This window comes from Neolamprologus multifasciatus, chromosome 5, assembly GCF_963576455.1.
Source record: "Neolamprologus multifasciatus chromosome 5, fNeoMul1.2, whole genome shotgun sequence".
NCBI lineage: Eukaryota > Metazoa > Chordata > Actinopteri > Cichliformes > Cichlidae > Neolamprologus > Neolamprologus multifasciatus.
The window spans coordinates 14,904,245-14,924,562 of record NC_140443.1 but is presented as its reverse complement, the minus strand read 5'-3'; the positions used below and the strand labels follow the sequence as shown (position 1 = coordinate 14,924,562).

Sequence of the window (20,318 nt, the reverse complement as noted above, 5' to 3'; positions counted from 1 at the left end):
AATAATCCTTTTATAATTGCTGCAAGCCAAACGTCACCACTAGTCTGAGGTTACATGAATTTTCAAATGGAGTGGCATACAGGAGGTGGGTTAGGGGGGCATATATGAATAGTTATTCAGAAATAAATCCAGTGCAGATAATTGATGTGGAACCTGTTTAAGTTGCATTCGCGTTTTTACCTTACTTACTTAATATGCAAATCATATGCATTATATTATTTAATCATAAGTACATTTATATTTTAATATTTGGGGTTTTACTGGGATGATCTTGAGAATCATGACAAATTATCTTTGTTTCCTGTTTTTTGTACTTTACATTTATGTGTTATGTAACTGTTATTTGAATATATTTGGTATACACAAGGTTAAAGACAACTTGTAAAAAACACATATTAATCAAGAAATCTCATTCAAGAAATAACTTAAACTTTTAAAAAAGGGGAAAAAAAGAAATACGAATAGCGAGTTCTTACAAAAACCTTGAAATGTCTTTAGTTTTGATCTCAATTGGTTTCAGTTTCCAAAACAAAAAATAATGAGTAGACATTTTTTATTAAATTGGGACGTTTACATGACTGCTTTACAGTTATGTAAACTGTTGTCTGAACCTCTCGAACGCCTCTGGCAACAACAACAAAAGCAACAATAACAATAACAGTACAATAATACAATATGACTTAAATTCATTAATGATTAATTAAGGTCATAAATACTGATATTATTTAAACATAAACACTTAAAGAACTAACTGACTGCAGATGCCATACTAACAGTGTTGATAAAACTGCAATTAAAGTGGATAAAAGAAGCTAAGATTTAAAAAAAAAAATCATGATATGGGGTGGTTATGATGAGATGATTATTCTTTAATGTGATGAATTATCCCATATTTGGGAAATTATTTTTGTTACAGTAGTTATGTTCAGTAGTTATAGATACTGTAAGCGAGGTGGGGACATAAAAAAGCAAACAAAAAAGCTGTCCCAATATAAAGAACAAACCACAATATACATAAATATGAGTGACTTAAAAGGATGACTACATAAATTCGTCTCACTGTAAACAACGCATTAATAATTGGAGGCTACCTTCAGAACCCCTTTGAAAAGTAAAAAAAAAAAATCAAGTCGATCACGGTGATCACTGTGACCCTCATTCACACAACATTTATACTGCCTCCTGGTAGGTGGTGGACCATTTAAAATACCTACTAGCATAGAGGTAGCAAGCTGATGGGAAAAGGCTTAATCGTTTGCCTAATTCCGAGTTACTTTAAATGCAACATTGTTTAAATCTTTCTAATGAAGACATGTGATTGGCTGTTAATTTTAAACATGATCAAGAATTAGCCAATCAGTGACACTTTTCTTGGTCGTCGCCAGCAACGAACGTACACTGTTTGTACATAGAGGAACTAGCAGTTTGGCCAGTCAGAGCCTGACAAAAGCGATTTTATAAAGCTGTACGTCATGTGCTGAGTTTCCACATCTGGTTTTATACGGCCCTAGGTAGACGCGTAGCCGTCTTCTGTCGGCATGAATCTCGGGTGAGTCTTCCTTATAACGGTAACGGGAGTTAGCTTAGGCTAACACGGGGGCGAATGTGTCGCAGTGAAATGAAGGGGATTATTTTAGCTTAAAACCGAAGAGAATCAGTACATAACATGACAGATTTTAAAAACACTACATTGTAGCAATAAAAGAGGGGAGGTCAACCCCCAAAGGTCCCCATGAACCTGACTACAGCCCTTACAAACAACTCAGAAAATTTCACCGTGAGACTGGTGTGCACCAAAACATCTTAATGTATTGATTTACGGGCAGAGGGTTTGGAGCCGTAAGTATAGTCGAACAATTAGAAGTTTGGTTCTGTACATCAGTTTTCAGCGTTTAATTGAGTTTTCCAGGTTTTGCATTAACTGTTTGGCAATTGCAGCCGTTTTTAGACACATTTTTATGTGCGCAAAATAAATTTGGCAAACTAACACAATTTTAAATACTTTGATGACAATCCTTTTCGCCACTTGAGATGCTCTGCAGACTTACTGCAGCCACTTTCAGTTTCTGCTAGTTTGTGGATTTCTAAGCCTTCAGTCTGGTCTTCAGTAGCTGAAAAGCTTGCTCTATTTGGGTGAGATCAGGTGACTGACTTGGTCATTGTAGAATATCCTATTTCTTTTCCTTGATAAACTCTTGGATTGCTTTTTTTTTTGGTATGCTTTGGGTCATTATTAATTTGTACTGTGGAGCACAGTGTGATCAGTTCTGCAGCATTTGTCTGAATCAGCAGAGTAAAGCTTGGTACACTTCACAATTAATCCTACTACTTCTGTCAGCTCTCACATCATCACTATAAGATAAATAAGGATTATTTTGAACTGTGAATATGTAAAGCTTCTGTAGTACAATAATAAAAAATATGGAGTGGAAATTGAGCATACACCAACCACTTAGACTAGATAATGAGACTTAAATACAGTATCGATCTTTGCCCTGTACTGACTCATAAGATGTGATTGTGTGACGTTTCATAAATGGGACATGTAAGCGAAGAAAAACCATGACCCTCCTGTGGTAGGACGGTTGTTATTTGAGTGCTGTTTCAGTGATCCTGACCCCATATTTGGACTTGGACAAAACACACTTTGAAAAATGGAAGTAGAAACAGTTGGTTCTGTAGGTGTAGTACAGCTACAGTATAATTTTTGGTGTTTATTGTGTTTTTCTGTGCCCTAATCGATGTTGTGTTTGTGAACAGGGACGGCCTGCTTTTTGAACTTGAAAATGGAAAACCCAAGTTGATTTTGCTAAGTCATGGTGAGACCTTTAAGCTTTTATAATCTACATTTTAATCTTCATTTTGGATGTGCAGAAAAATAATGTTTTCCATCCAAATCTATCCATAGCTCTTTGAGTAATCCTGTTAACAAACGCACAGTTAATTGTCAGTTAACCTTCCTGGTAAAGCTGTGTTTTGACACTGTGAAGATTACAAAATTCCTATTTTTGAAATTATACTTACTACTCCCATGCCTGTTCCACTGCAGGTGTTGATAAAAATCCAGCAAAGGTAGGACTCCAATTTAAAGTTGGGCTATTATATTCTCATGAAAGTGTGTTTATCCAAATACCTTTGGTGACATATTGTTTATGTTTCTAATAATCAGTAACGATTGCATGATGGTCTGTCGGCTTTATGACTGTTATAGTTTTGTCTGATCTGGTGTGTTTCCTCACAGCTGTCCTTCAGGCCTGGAGCAGCAAACATCCTCAGCTGCCGGCAGACCTCCTGTGTGTCAGATGTACAGGGGGAGGAGCGTCCACCCCGACAGCTGGCAATGAGGCACAGAGGGGCCAGGAGTAAGGCAGGAGGAGCAGGTGCATCTGTCACCTCCAATACTGAAGGGAAGAGTGCCAGCTTGACTTCAATAAAAACACATGATCATCACAAAGTTGGCATCGTCAAAGCTGTGGCCAAGGTAAGGATCTGGTTTAACATACCTGTAAACGTTTGGACACAGTTTCAAAAAAGCTTCTATGAAATAATAAAATGATAACATAAATTTTTTATTTGTTCCTCTCCGACTTGGTCCCACTCACACATAAAATCCAAAGGTGAGTGAGCAGGATATTGTTAGTCTCACTTGCTTTCTGTTGAATCTGAAGTTCTTCAATGGTTTTTGTTCACTTTTTTTTTTTTTTTTTTTACTGTTTTTCTTAACTGGCTGTTCTATTTATAGACATTTTTCCCAATTTGTATTGCTTTTTTTATTCAGTCTCCTACTACATTTTCCTTTGTCTTTGTTTTTGTTAATATTGTAATTTCTTGCTTTACTTTTTTCACTTCAGTTGTTTTGAAGATAATTTTCTTCTTTTTTGTGATCTAAATGTGATCGACCTTCTTTTCTTCTTGTGCATCTAAAGACAACTTTCAGAACTCTCTGGAAGACCAGTTATGACCACTTGTGCCAATTTTCTTCTATACTTTAATCATAGACCTCAAACATGCACAGAGAGCAAACATCAACTTCTGTTTCAACCTGGCACAAATTTCGTGTGAGGGATCATTGCTGGTGACAAGACTCCACAGTTTCCAAGCCAGAAGGCAGCCCATCGAGTGAAAAGCAAGACTAGGACCATGCTCATTACATTTTTTTTTTCTCATGATTCACTGAATTTGTCTCCTAGGGTGAGATTGTCAACAGAGATTTCCGCTGAATGCTCTGTCAGATGTCCTGAGGCATCTGACAGACAGCATTTGGTTGAAAGGGTTTGAACTGTGGTGCCATCATATGCTGGCACACAGCACATTAAAAACACAGCAGTTTTGGGAGGGGTTTTTGCCACACCAACACAATATTTGCTCACCAACTGTCTCACTTTCCAGATATATTTTCCTGTGACTTTGTTTACGTCATAAAAAAATTAAAATAAATTTCAAGGATCATTGCTTTGACATACTGGAGGAGATGCATTATAGCAGAGAAAATGGGACTTATTTCTTATAAATACTCATGTGCATATGTATATAAGAAGTATGTTTTGTATTTTTGTTCTGTTGATGCACTACTGGTTTAGAGTTATTACTGTCTAGTTCAAATATTTTGGGGTTCTTTGAATTCTATCACTTATTTGGATGCAGGCAATGGGGGAAGCAGCCTAAGCAGAAATTCCTAGATATTCGTCTCCTACCTACTTCATCCAGCTCCTCTGGGTGGGGAAACAAAGGCCCTTCTAAGCCTGCTGAGGGTCACGATCTCCCCAGCATGTTGTGGGGTCATCTCTTAGTAGAAAATCCCTAAAACACCAGTTGCAAGTGTTGTTCCCGTTATATGCCTTAACCATGGGTTCTTTTGATGTGAAAGAGAAGCAGGTCTACTCTGAGGTCTTCCTGAATGACTGAACATAGACACATTTGTGCAAAAATTAATTTGTACTGCTTGTATCTGCGATCTTTTTCATTCAGGCACTATCTGTAGGTCATCGTCAAAAGACCTACCTACTTAACACTTGGCTTTCTCCTCACCACAACAGGCTGTCCATACTGTGCACTATTTATAAAATAGGGTATTGTAAGTTGCCTTAAATTTAAAATAACTCTGTAACTGTCTCCCCTCAACCATTGATTTTCTGTCTTTCTGCTGAAGGTGAAGTCAGACAGGCAGAAACACAGTATTACTCTTGGGCCCCTGAGAGCCAGTGAGAAAACGGGACAAACGGGAAACACTAGGACTCGAGGAGCTGGAAAGGCAGGATTTAAAGACCCAGCAGCCAGTAGGGATGCAGCACTGAAGGACAGCATGGTGTGTCTGACCAGTGAGCAGCTGCAGCACATCCTCAGCACTGTCCAGACCTCCAACAACGTGCAGCACCCACCAGAGGATGACAAGACTCAAGGAAGCAATGGTAGAGTGGTGCACTGAGAAGGATTGAAGCACAGAGTGAAGAGTAATTTAAAAAGTTCATTTTTTTTCACCCTTTCAGGAAATCAAACAACCTCAAAATCTGGCTACTCACAGAATGGAGGAGGAGGAGGAGGCGATATGAGGGAGGAAGATGGAGGAGAAGGGGAGGGAGTAAAGAAAGGAGATGGAGAAGGAACCGATTCAATGGGAACCTCACAACAGAAAGGCAACAAGTGAGGAGCTTGTCACAGTTCTTGTAGCAAAATCAAATTCCTCTTGATGCATACCTGATGTAGATGGCAGTCAGTGTATAGGACTCTGGAAATTTAGATGACTCTTTAATTCAAGCATGAATATAATTAGACAACACGAATGTCACATCGCTGTTACAGCAGATCACAAAAAAAAGTTTTTAAGATGTTGTGATGATGCTGTTGTTCTTCAGGTTGTCTGGAGGTTTGTTCAGCTGGCTGGAAGAGCGACAGTCAGACAGCAAGGCAGCCATCGAAGCGAAGAAGGCTCAGTGGAAGAAAGAACTTGGTACGTACAGTTAAAATCAAATCAAATCAATTTATTTATATAGCACTTTTCACAGGATAAAAACCACAAAGTGCTTCACAGTAATATAAAACAGAAATACATAAAATACATTAATAATAAAACACACAGTACAAATCTAATTAAAAGCCAATCTAAATAAATGAGTCTTAAGTTACTCACACACACGCAGGCATTTTAAACCAGTAATCCTCATGTATATTAAGAATGGTGACAGTTGGTGAACAGCAAAGAGCAAACACAGTAAGAGTTTAATTATTCTTTTATCTTATATTGTCTTTACTCACCTCAGCCTGGAATCAAGCCTCAGTTGATGTTAAAAAATCAGAATGAGGAAAAATGTCAGTGACTTTGCAATGCTGGTTTTGACAAAGCTTAAAACCAAAGTTAAGAGATGACCATTAATATGATGATGGTTATCACTTTCTGCTGCACATTAATGGGGGTGTTTTGCTTGTCATTTCACTTTTCTTCTGCACGTAATTGATCGTTCTGCTTACTTAAGAATCCTAATCAGAGGAATGGGCAATAGACAAACATAAGGAATGTAAAATAATGAGACAGGTGCTGCATGTAAGGCAAGTGAACAATGCTGCAGAAAATCATTACGTGTACTTCTTGTGTGCACATTAGAGCTCTGAGACTTTAAACTTGATCCATTTACATGGATCTTGTAAGACTCTTGTCTTATCAGGCAAAAAGAAAGCCACTTTCATAGCCTGAAAAAAAATGTAAATTTAGTGTTTACACACCTCACTAATGTATGATTTTTACTTATTAGTTAGACCATCTGGATTTTCAGCACAAATGTTTAGATTTACGCTGAAGTATGAGGGGAAAACATCCAGCGAGAGGTCAGAAGCTAGACAGGATAGATTTCATTTACTCAGTCCCTTTTTTGCTGAACAGAGAATCTGCTCCAACCTACTGGTACCACAAACCAAAGTGCAAAATGTTTGTAGTACCAAGTCTGCAGATGCTCAGTCAGAAACAACAACCTGACTCCATGGAGCCTAACTTGCCTTGTGTCAACAGTCCTAGCTTCTGCTGGTGGTGTAATGTTCAGGGGAATGTTTCCTTGGCACACTTTGAGTCCATTAATGCCAGCTGCTCATGATGTGAACACCACAGGCTCTCTGACTGTTGTTGATGACTATTTCTTTATATGGTCACAATTTAATGGCTCCAAGAGCACAATTACACCAGAGTGTGCATAATGAGTACTCGATGTTAAAACCTTTGTAGTGTTATTTAAGTAAGATTTTGACTTAAGAGACTGAGTACTACTTTTCAACACTTTTGAAAAACAGGTTTTTTTTGGTTTTGTTTTGTTTTCCAAAATCAACGTTTATTTTAATTTATAGGTAACCTGAAATGACATACTGATAGGTCAACACTGGCAATGACTCCTGTTATCAAAGAGTCAAACTGGTTTCATTAGACAGTGAGTGTTTAATCAAAGTAATACTGTCTTTGTGTGTGTGTGTGTGTGTGTGTGTGTGTGTGTGTGTGTTAGACAAACAGGTGGCCCTAAAGCAGCAGCAACATTCAGCACCCAGCAGACTGCAGGTACAGTGCATATTTCACCTCTGAGTTCCTGTGCTCATTTTGTTTTTTAATTCTCTTCTTTTCTTTTTTTTTTTTTTTGAATAATTAAACTGCTGATTTAAAATTTCACCAACTGTTCCAAAAATATTAAAACTAGAACTTTTACAACTAGAACTACAAGCTGAATTGTGTTAAGTAATGCTCAAGAATTAGTTGGGATGGATGAATTGATTTAGGAAAGTGGGCTCGACTCTTAGAATAGCCAAAATGTGCAAAATTGACTTATTTGCATCATACTTTATTCAGTATGAAGCTGTCGCCCTCTACTGTCAGTTAAGAAGAATACAGGCTTATGCAGGACATGTGATTGGACTCTGGGTTGATATATTTTATTTAATTTTATTTGTATTTTATTTTATCATGTGTAAAAGCCTTTTGTGTATGTCTATGTGTGTGTTTTTCAGGCTGAGGAGGACACACAGAGTGTGTTATCAGTGCAGAGCTCGATCAGCCACAAACAGCAGCCGCCAGCCATCAGATCCAGCCTCAGACTCGGGGTAATAAAAGTACTTTTAATTCACAGATAAAATCAACACTGAGGTTGGAGCAGCCATGCTTTTTTTTTTCATTTTTTCACACCATCACACTTTTCCTGATGTAAGAACTAGAGATGGCACGATACCACTTTTTTATGTCCGATACCGATACCGATATCATAAATTTGGATATCTGCCGATACCGATATGAATCCGATATAGTGTGTTTTTTAATCAGTAAAACTGTTTTTTTAATATCTTGCTGCTTTTTGTATAAGTTCATACTCAAGTTAAAAAAACAACAACAACACTAAAGCTATTCTGTTATACCTGTATGTAAAAAAACAAAAAACAAAAAACAAAAAACAAAACACACTGCACCCAAAATATTTTATAGATCAGCAACACTGATCAATCTAATAAAGTTAAACCTACCCCATCCTCCCTATTCTGGTATTTTAAAGAGTACTTAGCAGAAATATTAAGCAACCTAACTAATAGGGTTGCAAACTCCCAGCAAAAGAAAAAAGGGAACCACCCTCTTCCTCATGATGCTTAATCAATGTAATCAACTTTAATTTGATACAGGGTGAAAAAAATTCACAGAAATAAATTCTTTTTCAAGAATAATTAAATAGATTCAACATCTTTCTTCAACAGAATTGCAGACTGCACAGATGGTACCTTCCCAAAGGAAAAAGTACTACTACTAAAAAGTACTAGGGTATATTAGACTTAACAGTTACTATATACAGTAATGGACTTCTATACATTTTACATCAGATTAAAACTTTGGGTGTAAGATTCAGATAATTATTAAATAATTAAAAGCTAGATATTTTAAATGAGAATAAGAAAGAAAAGTATGTCTTTGTGCCCCCTTTTGCCTGTTCATGCCCTATCGGCCCCCCTGGCTAAACTTTGCTAGATCCGCCCCTGCACAGTTACCAGCCGTCAGCTGCATAGAAAAAGATCCTGGTGTAGAAAGTAATATTAAATAAATTCTAACAACAGCTTATCAAGCTTAATAGTGCTGCTGTTGTTCAGCCGCTGGTTTCCTCTTTCTGGTGAGAAGTGGGCCAAAAACAAAGAAGAGAGACGGACTCGCGACAGAAAAGCCGATCAGCTGATCATTAAGCAGTTTCACGATTGAAGTAGCAGCAAGAAGAGAGAGAGAGAGAGGCAGTTGCTCTATATATCGGTTGTTAAGCTTAACGCGGGAATGCTTTACAAACATTCAGAGATGAACTTACACACTTGCTTTACTTCTCTCTGAGATAACTTCCTCGGAGATGAAATGTTTGCTAGCAGGCTACAAATACACACAGCCGCTCTATCACGTGACCACACTGCTCCGGCTCGCCACGTCGCCAAGTTTTGTGAGGTGCTTTTTTGATATTTAATGGATCGGATTACATTTTTTATTTCTCTCCGATATCCGATCCAGTAATTTATGTCAGTATCGGACCGATACCGATACGTAATATCGGATCGGTCCATCTCTAGTAAGAACACCAACTTTCCATTCTGTCCTCAGCAAGACTAAACATCAGTTAAATTTGTAACTAACAGAGAAAGTATATTTAATCAATTATCAGTAATTTTTTATTTATATTAGATTGGGTGGATTGCTCTTATTGGATTCTTTGTCTTATCATCCTATGCATCTTACAAAATGTGTTTTAGTACTTGTTGCATGTGGTGGTTTATAGTTAGATATCTTATCTCTAGAGATGATATTAATGTGATGTAAAACACCAGAATACAACCACACGGGTAATTATGCTGGTACTTGTCCATTACAGGTTAAAACATGAATACGATTACCCGCAGTCTAAATCAAACCCTGGTGACTAAACAATTACAAAAAACACTAAAAATGAAAAAAAAATATATATATTCTGTTGGTTTATTTTACTGAAGTCTTTTAATTGTATATTTAGTTTTTTTTATTACTCAGTAATTGAATGTGTATTACACAGATTTTGGTTCTTATTTTATTGTATTTAGTTCAGCTCTTCTTCATTTTTTTTTTTTTTTTTTTTTGTCATTTTGCTTCAACAATAGCTGTTTTATTTCATTACTGGTTGTTTCCTGTTTTGAACGCCGGAACAAGAACTTTTGGGATAGACCAAACATGTTCATCTCACCTTAAATACTAATTAAATCAGACGAAGCATTTATCTGCTTTTTTTCTCTTATACTTTACTCTTTAAGAGTAAAGTAAAAGAGTAAAGTGCAGTTGAAGATTTTTAGAAGATTTTCAGTAAATTAACTTTCCCTAACTTGTTGTCATTTGCCTTTTAATCCCTCTCTAACTTTTAGTACAAAAAAAATGTCGCTTTCATTGCAGTTTTTTTTTTTTATATGACACTGGGAGAGTGAAACGAGAAAAGATTTATTGAATCTGAGATTTCTCTCAAGTGTTGTTTATCTATACAGTTCAGGGTTATTCATTTCAGAACTGCTGCTGACTGAATTGACGAGCTGACGAGCATATTTTTTTGTGTGTATGTGTCTGTGTGTGTTTAAGATTTACTCACAACAAAACTTAACTGTGATCTTAAGGATGTGTTTAGGCAACAAAAAATATGAATTAAAATTAAATCCTTGCATCTGTGTAGGAGGTCACTCCGATGGAGGAGGAGATGCTAAGTGTGGAGAGGAGAGAAGAGCTGAGGAGGTGCTGGTTGGAGGAGCTGGACCGTCAGAGAGAGGAGATGACTGAGCGCAGGAGACGAGAGAAAGTGCTGCAGAGTCAGGTACAGCGTGGACACGGCACAGACCAGGCAGGTTTGAGAGGTCAAAGTTGTCCCCCTGAGTCTGGTGTTGTTGTGTCTGCAGGTGGAGGACCACGAGCTCTGGGCTACACATTTTGACTCGCTGCAGAGGAGGCCGCCTGTCCAGCCTGCAGTTTCATCAGCGCTGCCACCGGCTCAGTTCAGCAGCTCTGAACGGGGAGAGTGGGAGCCCTTGTCAAGCCTTTCCCTCATCTGGGATGCTACGAGCAGCTGTGGGGCAGACAGTGTCGCAGGAAACAGTGTGGATACAACCCGTGGGTACCCAACCAGGGCCAGGTGGGAAGGAACGTCTTGTCAAATATTTAAAAGACTCTTTGTACACGATCCATGGTGACTTATTTGAGATGAGCTGCAGATGTATAAGTGTATATATTTCGTTTTTTTGTTTTCATGTGGTACGTACAGCTATCTGAGGACCATGACCTCCCTGTTGGATCCTGCCCAGATAGAGGAGAGAGAGCGGAGGAGGCTAAAACAGCTTGAACAGCAGGTAGGAGGAGGCACAGAGAAGAGATCAGTGAATGTTTTTCTCACCAAGATTCCCTAAACTTTATCTTTTCCTACCAGCGAGCTATTGAAGCCCAAGTGGAGGAGCGTCGTCTGCAAAGGGAACGAGAGGAGGCGAAGAGGAGACAGGAGGAGGAGGAAGAAGAGAGGAGGGTGGTGCTGGAAAGGGAAATGCTGCAGAGACAGTATGAGATGGACACACTGAAGGAGAGGGAAAAGGTCCGAGACAGACTATTATACAGAAACATTTACGTAAACTCTCTGCACTCCTTTATTTCTCATATTTTCTGTTAAACATTTTCTGATGAGGATGAAGCTAACTGTACTTATCTGAAACTGTTTCATTGTGTTCTTCATCTTTAGGAGCAATCGATCAATCAGGAGGAGCAGCTAAAAAAAAGCAGCCATAATGGCAGATTGCATCAGGAACTAGAGTCCAACGGTCAGTAAGACTTCTGCAGTGTCTTTGCACTTTAGATCTGAAAATATGCACCAAAAGTATATTTTACTCTGCCTGCTCAGTAATGAATCAATGCTTTGAAGCACAGGATTCAACCACATGGTAATGCTGCTAAAAATATAGAGTCTGGGTCCAAACATACATATCTTTTATTCTACTGAGTGGCAGAAGTACAGAACGTGGCCTCGGAAATAGTTTGTAGAGTAAATCAATGCCAAACAGTAGGTCAAAACCACTGTGAGGATTATGGAGGGAGTCATTTTCTAAAAACTTGAAATGTAATCCACTTCTGCCATGAACCAAAACTGTTGCTGAGAGACTGATAAACAGCAATGAAAGTGATTTCCACCCACAGGAATTAGTCTCTTTAGTACCCTACCAAGGAACCAACTCAGTGTGCTCATTTATGTTTAATGTTTTCTGGTTTCTGACAGAAGAGAGCGTTTCACTCCCAAACTGTTTATTAAACACACCTGCTTCAGGATTTGCCCCCCTCCTGTGTAGCACTGGTGACAGCTGATTAAAATAAATTGACGTGCAGAAGATGTTGAAGTAAACATGTAAATAATCAGCTCTGTGTGTGTGTCTGTTTATGTTTTCAGCAGTTACCAGGCAGGCTGAAGATTTGGAGGACACCAGCACTTCGGTTTCCTCTTACAAAGACGCTGCTGTACAGACAGGTAACCCATCTAATGCTACTACACCCACTTACACTGCTGCTGTGGGAGACAGTATGTCTGCGTCTCTCAAGTCTATCTGCACTGAGCCACTAAAAAAATCTGTTTCCATGTTTGTGAGATTGAAATGTTTCAGTGCAGCATCAAGGTGGAGTAAAAAGAGCTTTGAGTCCTCAATTAGAGCAGAAAATGCACTGTAACTACCAGTTTACTTACTAAGTTCCTTTTTATCCTTTACTGAGCCTTGGTGCAGCTCCTGAGGTCAATCCTCTGTCTAAAACAGAATGTTTTAGCTCATCTCCTTTTTAAGACCTTTAGGCTTCCCATTGCCAAAAGGTTTGAACAGCAAGCAAATTTCGCTTCTGTGGTCACAGTCGGAGCTGTGTGTCTGATATGACCGTATTAGGGACATCCACTCTGACGTCATTCATATCTAAGTGTAGGAAAACAGAACTGTCTGAATTCTGCTCGAGGTGATGTCATTGTTGAAAAATGTGTCCATGTTTAATATGAATATCCACTATTGTCTCTCTCGCTCTTTTGCCCTCTCTTTCTATGGGTATCTAATACCTTTGCAGTATTTTATGTTTTCTGTTTTTCTACAAGATAAATGAGTAAAGAGTAGGGGTGGGGGAAAAAATCGATACTGTGTAGTATCGTGATATTTTGTTTGCTAATAATGTATCGGTACAGGGACAGCAGAAATCAATATTTTGTTACAAACAATTTTTTCGTGGACTGGAACATGCTCTGACTTCAGAGCATGTTGATCCTTTTTCTGAGCAAGAATCCTGACATTCCTTCACTGTCCAAATGTGTTTAACTTGTTTTTGGCAGCAATAAACATGACAGTTTACTTATTTTAATTTAAGACATGTTTTATTTTAATTAAGTTTAAAACTTTTTTATTTAATGTAAAATTATATTTTGTTTTAATTTACTTTCAAATTCTTCAGTTGCTGAATGGGCTGCATAGTTTTCATAAATTGAATAGTTCAGAATAGCTATAATTGTACCAGATGGTTGCATTCAGTTAAGTTGGACTAGACTGTAATACAAACCGTTCAGTTTATAAAACTGACTGAAATGAGAGAAAGACTGAGTGTGAGACTTTGATGTTAGATAAAATGAATATTGATAAAGTTTACCTTTATGTACAGAATCTGAATATCGCAAAATATTTTTAAAAATTGCAATAATATCGTATCGTGCGTTAAGTATTGTGATAATATCGTATCGTGAGTTGTATGGTGATTCCCACCTCTAGTAAAGAGGCTCTCTGTTAATATATTGATAAAGTTGTAGCGGTGTCATCTTTACCTCTTAGGTCCTACAAACTTGAACAGGCAGACTCAAAATTTGTTTAAATGATTCTCAATTTTTTTCCCTTTGTTTTTGCTTTCATTGTGTGAAGGAGCAATATTTCTAGAAAGCTGCTCATTATTTCCTGTACAGTACAAATCATTTTTTGTTCAGCCTTATTTAATATTTGCTGAAAGGCCTCACATCTGTATGGTTTTTGTTTATCCCTCTCTCTGTGCAGAAGCTGCTCCTTCTCTGCCGCTCAGAGCTCAGACTCCAGATGTCTCCGCGCAGCCTCCTCCATCTCTGCCCACTGCTGCTCCTCCTCCAGACAGCAGGAGCAGAGCGTTGAGAACAGGGAAGGAGAACATTTGTCTGCCAGCAGGACGAGACCCATATGAGCCGTTTGCCAGGACAGAGAAGAGCAGGAGGGACAAGAGGAGACCTGAGTGGAACACTCAGAGGTAGAAACTCCTAGACCATCACACTCTCTAGTACATCTGAAACAGGGATTGTATTGATATTATTTTAAAAATCTCTCCCTGCACATGCTCTGCTTCAGGCCAAACCGTCAATTCGTTCCAGCCTCAGAGCGTTACCCAGCTGCTCTGCAGAGGAACAGACAGGAGAGTCGACTAAAGAGGCAAGCTGAGCTCCTCGCTCTGCAGGAGAGGACCTGTCTGCCGAGGACTGACCCTCCTCTTCCTCCTCCACCCCAGGAGCTTCGCCTGTGCCCCGACATCATGCAAACCAGAACCAGTCCCACCAGGAAGGTAGCCCCCCCCCCCCCCCCCCCCCCCTTTACCAACTTCTTAAAAATGAAACTTTTGTTACTTCTAGTTTTCTCTGCTGGCTGGAGGTCATTTGTAACCCTCCCAGCTGCAGGTGGATGTGTGTGTTGATGACTGCTGCTGTTTCAGGTGGAAACCAACTCCAGAGGGCACATCATCTCCACAGGCTTAAACGCTGAAAGGTGAGCAGCGGACAGTAGACACCAATCAGAAGGTTTTAATATTCACACAGATTCTGAAAGTTTTTTATTTTTTTAGGAGAATGAAAAATTTCAGAAAAAAAAAAGTTTGTGCAGTTTGTAACCAGAAAGCCTAATTTTTATTAATTAGTGCAGCAGCTGCATGGCAGGGTTGGGACTCCCTCTTCAAAACTGTGTGGCCACTGCAACTATGTGCTTAGTTTTAGTCTGTGTGGTGAAAGTTGTAGATGTTTATTGAGACTTGGATGTCAGTGTTCTGTGTATTTTAATACACAAAATGATAAAAACTTACCTGCAAACTCACTCTTTAAACTAACATAAACTGAAAAATAAGACTAACTAAATTGAATAAACTAATAGAACAAATGGAAAACTGTATTAAATTTGGTCAGCCCACAATTAAAATCGTTATAAGATTGTATTTTCAGCCAGTTTTCAGGTAGTTTGGTTGTGCATTTTATTCTAGACTAAAAAAATAAGAAATGTAAAGGGCTTTTTCATGTTTTGTTTTGGGTTTTTTTGTCCTCCAGAGGGCGCTCTTCTCCTGTCCCTGCAGTCAAACACAGAACACAGAGTCAGCATGCCTCCAATACTCTTCCTCTTGTCTCGGAGTTCATTCCTTATGTCAGGACTGATGAAGTCTTCAACCTGGACCCTCTGGAGCCCGCGGACACTCCTCCACCCCTCACACACTCAGGTTAGACACACCAAACTAGATGTAATGATCCCCAAAATTTTCAAGTTCCAGCCTCACCATTGACACAAATTCTACGATACAGTAGAGGAAATGATTTGGGTTTGAATAGTCACAACAAAAACTAGATGCTTATTCAAGTTTAAGCCTTCATGTAAGTACAGTATTGTTACACGATGGAGTAACATAATTGTATCTGCTTGTTCAGAGTTTTATCCCACAAGTCCCCAAAACGTTGAAAACCAATCAATTAATTGCCTGACAGAAGAAATATTTTGCATAATTCTCCTTTCTCACTCTTAGAATCGCCAGAATTTACAAAATAGGCTCAATGTTTCTATCAGTGTGACCTGAAAATAGTGAATGAGCTCGTGAACACATCAGGAAAGTGTTTACTGAGGTCATAGCTGAGGATCATTTCGCCACAGACTTCTACATAATCTTTATATAACCAAAGGTATCACCTCTGGTGGCCATTAAAAAAAAATATTCAGGATTATTCTGACCCTGGAAGCTGGGTCCATTTTGTATTCTCATAACTTCCAGCACTCCTGTTTTATCTGTTTTTTCCCAAAATTTAAAGCACCTCCTGAACGACTCCCATTTTTCCAGTTTCTTTCTCCCAGAGATGTTCATGTACCTACACGCTTTACTATGAATAGTCAGAGTACATGCATCAGTTTTATTTTTCATCTAATGTCACTTTGAAAGTCTTTGCACAGAAACAGAAATCTTTATTTCTTTTTGTTAGACAATCATATAACTGCCTGATCTTTAGTTGGATAAAACAATCCATTTGGTCACCTCTGGGAGTAACTTAAAACCTTTTTTTAGGTAGCAAACTTGGAAACAGCGGCACATAAATGCAGAGAAAAACCTCTGAGCATGTTACTGTGCATCAGTTTGCATCTAAATAAATGTTCTCTCCTGTTATAGGAGCGCCTCCTCCATCACATCGAGACCCCCTCCTCCACCCAGAGCTGCTTCGTAACACCCACACACACCGACAGCAGGAGATCCTCAGAGGCCTGGCTCAGCTCCGCCAGGTAACACTTGCAAAACAACCCACACACAATGTGTCCTTACAGAGAAAACCCCAACAATCAAACAACCTGCTGTGAGCAAGCGCTTGGCAACAATGGGAAGTAAAAACTCCCTTTTAGCAGGAATAAACCTAAAGAACCAAGCTCTGGGGGGGCAGCCATCTGCTGGTTGGGGGAGGGAGACGGGACAAAAGACACACTGTGAAAGAGAGCCAGGAAGTAATCATTCTCCGACTTAGTTATGTCAGGGTCATCATTCATTATTACTTACTAATAATGTATGATTACCCTGAAACCAGGGTTAGCAGATAAAGTCTGCTGTCTTTATCTGCTGATTCTCCTGAAGTCTTGTTACAGAGTCTGTTACGGAGTTTCCGCCAGTGTATTACAAACCCAGCCGTCTGCCGCTCTCCTCAGTAAATTCAGTTGCCTAAAAATGAGCAGAATAGTTTCCCCGTCACGCCTGAGTTGATCCACATGAAGACGACGATGAGTGATGAGCATCCTCACCTGTACAAACTGTGTTTGTGTGCTCTCAGGGTTTGTTACTGAAGCAGCGGGAGCTAGAGTCAGATCTGAATCCTTCCCGGAAGCATCACGACGAGCACCGGATTCCCTCAACATCACACCGCACGTGACCTCTGACCTGTGTCAAATAAAACCTCAGCACTCTCATGTGAGTGCATTTATTTTGATACTACAGAGTCCTTCAGACTTGATGACCTCAGGAGGTCCAACCCTTGAGGGGACAGATGATCAGCGTACTAAAATGTCACAAATCAGCAGTTGACTCCCCTGCACCTATGACCAGGAGATACACAGTTTAGTTTAACAGTGAAACAGTAACAATCTAACAATGAGTTCAAGCAGATTAACCCCTGAATGAGTCACTCAGTGTAATTCTCCATAAACTCTTCTTCCCACTGCACAAAAAGGAAGAGTAAATATTCCAGAGATGGTTGTAGCTCTCATCAGCTGCTCGATTATAGAAAAACCCAAATTAAATCATTATTTTTCTTAATATTAAATTTATTTAACATTGGGGACACAGCGATGTTTTAAATTCTGTTAAAGCTGAAAGCTGTAATTGCAATGTTGCTTGTCTACTAGCAGGATTCTTGAAAATGTTCTGGTTGGATAGGCATACAAATTTTGCCCTTTTCTTGGGGGTCATTCTAAACCAGGGATTTTTTTTCCTGGTTTATAATAGTCCTTAAAAAATGCCTTTAAAAAAAAAAAAGAAGCCAGGAGATGGAGTACTGAACTACAGGTGTCATGTTTTATTCAAAAAAAAAAAAAGCACAATAGTAATAAAACAGAGTTAAGAAAAATGTTCATGCTGCATAAAAGCTGAACTGGTGTGAATATGTCAGAGTAAACTCATCCCTCAGAGCTGCAGAGGGGAGTGGTCCACGAGTCGGATGCCGCGGTGGCTGAAGCTCAGAGCTAAAGACTCTGACAGGAAACTGACCGTCCAGCGCTCTGCAGGTGTACTTGAACGCAACGTCCAGCGCTCTGCAGGTGTACTTGAATGCGACAGTGAACCAGTGATGTGGACGTGGGCACTGAGCAGATATGAAAGCCTGATGATAATCGTTTATCTCTCTGTTCAGCTTAGAATCATAGCTAAAGATGAAATCCTCTGTAGTATTGAGGCCCCACCTACAGACCACCAACAAGGGGTGGCCTTAGACTGTATATAAAAGATGGACATAGCCACTGTGACATCACCCATTTGTTAGCTGATGCTTTTGAAACTAGGCATTGCAGATGAGGTGTGGGTGTAACTAAAATGCTCGTAGGATAGTGACATGTCACACCCGCCTTAAAAAAGTTTATCCTTTTTTTTTTTGACTCTGGTGACCATAAACATGCAGTCTTCAGTTTCAGTTATGTTTTTAATTACTTAAGGTTGGTGCTCAACATGACTTTTAGACATTTTTACAGTTAGTTCTACTTAAAATACTTGAAACTTTTACTTGCCCTAAAGAAGATTCTTTATTAACAGGTTGCTAACAAGACAACAGAAGCTGTCAGGGAACATTAAGTCTAATCAAGCCAAACACAGGAGCTCAGTGGCCACGCCCCTAAAGTCATGTAACTGTAGTGTAGTCTGTTTTGAGTTTAACAGTAAAATTAGTGAATTTTACTCGTCTTTCCCACAGAGCCTGTTATCTGCAATAATCGAAACCCGAACTGTAGCAATGCCAGCTTCTGTACTGATCAACTGTGTTGGTTTCACCTCTCAGACCTGGATGTCCATCTTTTACATACAACTCATCCCTGCTGAGGTTGGTGGTTGAGTTTCATTGTGGGTTACGTTGGGAGCTGATTTTGGAACAAGACGGCAGAATGAGGTGACTTATATCATCCTGTGGCCTCAGTTTATTTTTGCTGTGTTTTTTGTTCGTTCCTCGCAAGTCCATGAGTTAAAGTAAAAAATCTGTCCCTTTTCTCTGAGGGAGGCTGTTAGATTTCACAGCCTGATGGGAAAATTTATCAAATTTTAGTGGCTAAAACTTCAAATATGAGGTTTTCTCTAAGAGACGCAAAAGTTAATTCAAACAGACAGCACTGAAACTGAAACGCCTCCTCCAAACGGGAAGTCTTTCTCCTGCTGCTCACTGGCTGAGTTTCTTGGTGAATTGCTTTACATGAGGAACGTATTTGAATGTTTTTAAATGCACTTTTTTTATAAGAACGACACGGTATCTGACAACTGTTGAGTTTTTCCATTTTTTTCCTGCAGAGAAGTGAGGAACAAATGTTTCTTTATTTTCTGCTGCCTAAGAAGCTCTGTGTTTCTGTGTGATTTTCATTGTGCTGATGTATTTTTTAATTTATTTTAAATGTAATAAATGTTTGGAGACCTGTGGTTTATACTGACTTTTATTTCTTTTATGCATAGTTAGTTAAAACGTGCTGACACCAGTTCATTCTGGTCAGATTCATTTTTGTTCTGGTTTGGGTCCCTGGTTCTGAGACAGTTTCACATAATGAGGTAAGTGTATGTACAGTAATCCCTGTGAGCCAGAAGCTCAGGCTGGAGAGTACTGTGAAGAGTTTCAGGCAGTAACAGTGAGGGGATATCTCTAATAATATGGGTCATCTCCAACACACAGCCCTTCTTCGAGTTGAATCCAAACTAACTGACACTGCGCCAGAAGAGTTGTCTGTGAGTCTGGGTTAACGTATTTAAACAGTGTGTAAACACATGAAGCATTCAGGACTTTGGCAGCTTGATGTCTTCATGATCCACCTGTTACACTATGTTTGGAATTACTGACACCAGTGACTGGTGGAGCTACTGCGTGATTTTCGCAGGCAGAAAGAGCGCCACAGCAGCACCGTGCAAGAGGAAAGGGGAAAAGATATCAGTCAGAAACTTTGAAAAACCTCAACATTAATGCCGACTGTTAGAACTGCATTCAGAGAACAAAGTTTTATATAACATTTATTATTTTAATACAAAAAAAATCTGATATAAAAAAAGAAAACATAAAAAATGCTTTAAGTTAAAACCGGTCCACTCCAGAGTCTCTCCCTACATAAAATTTAACACAAACAGCTCAGAGTGTAACAACCAAAACACTCTGTACAAACTAAACTTTTTTACAGGATATAAACATCGTCCACAGGTATGAGGCAGTCTGTTTGTCAGCCTCCTGTACAGGTTACTCTGCAGTGCCATTTTCCACAAAGACAAAACATCTTCACAACAAAACAAAAACTTTACTTATTAAACGTTCCCAGAGTGTGAAACTGGTGCGTTCAGGGAATCTGGGAAAACGGGA

General features: G+C 39.1%; 1 protein-coding gene across 4 annotated transcripts; it reads left to right on the top strand.

The window, feature by feature from the left end:
- Positions 1–898: 898 nt before the first annotated feature.
- Positions 899–19,404, top strand: ccdc66 (coiled-coil domain containing 66). Of its 4 annotated transcripts, XM_085158638.1 has the most exons (22): positions 902–1,549; positions 2,761–2,819; positions 3,050–3,072; positions 3,242–3,481; positions 5,150–5,408; positions 5,487–5,640; positions 5,853–5,947; positions 7,482–7,534; positions 7,978–8,070; positions 10,674–10,811; positions 10,894–11,126; positions 11,256–11,340; positions 11,418–11,576; positions 11,721–11,799; positions 12,420–12,497; positions 14,038–14,260; positions 14,359–14,569; positions 14,717–14,769; positions 15,318–15,484; positions 16,418–16,527; positions 17,064–17,200; positions 18,690–19,404. In XM_085158638.1, the coding sequence occupies exons 1-21, from the start codon at positions 1,539–1,541 to the stop codon at positions 17,160–17,162; spliced, it is 2,622 nt and encodes an 873-aa protein (XP_085014764.1). In that variant the 5' UTR covers positions 902–1,538; the 3' UTR covers positions 17,163–17,200; positions 18,690–19,404. The 4 variants fall into 4 exon arrangements, with proteins under 4 accessions (XP_085014765.1, XP_085014764.1, XP_085014763.1 ...); XM_085158639.1 differs by lacking the exon at positions 18,690–19,404 and having other exon boundaries at positions 899–1,549; positions 12,423–12,497; positions 17,064–17,767; XM_085158637.1 differs by lacking the exon at positions 18,690–19,404 and having other exon boundaries at positions 17,064–17,767.
- The last annotated feature ends 914 nt before the right edge of the window (positions 19,405–20,318 follow it).

Excerpts from the sequence above, each read along its gene's own strand:
- ccdc66 (XM_085158638.1), top strand. Across the intron at positions 5,948-7,481 it reads TCAGTGGAAGAAAGAACTTG|ACAAACAGGTGGCCCTAAAG; the intron begins GTACGTACAGTT and ends TGTGTGTGTTAG. Across the intron at positions 7,535-7,977 it reads CAGCACCCAGCAGACTGCAG|GCTGAGGAGGACACACAGAG; the intron begins GTACAGTGCATA and ends TGTGTTTTTCAG.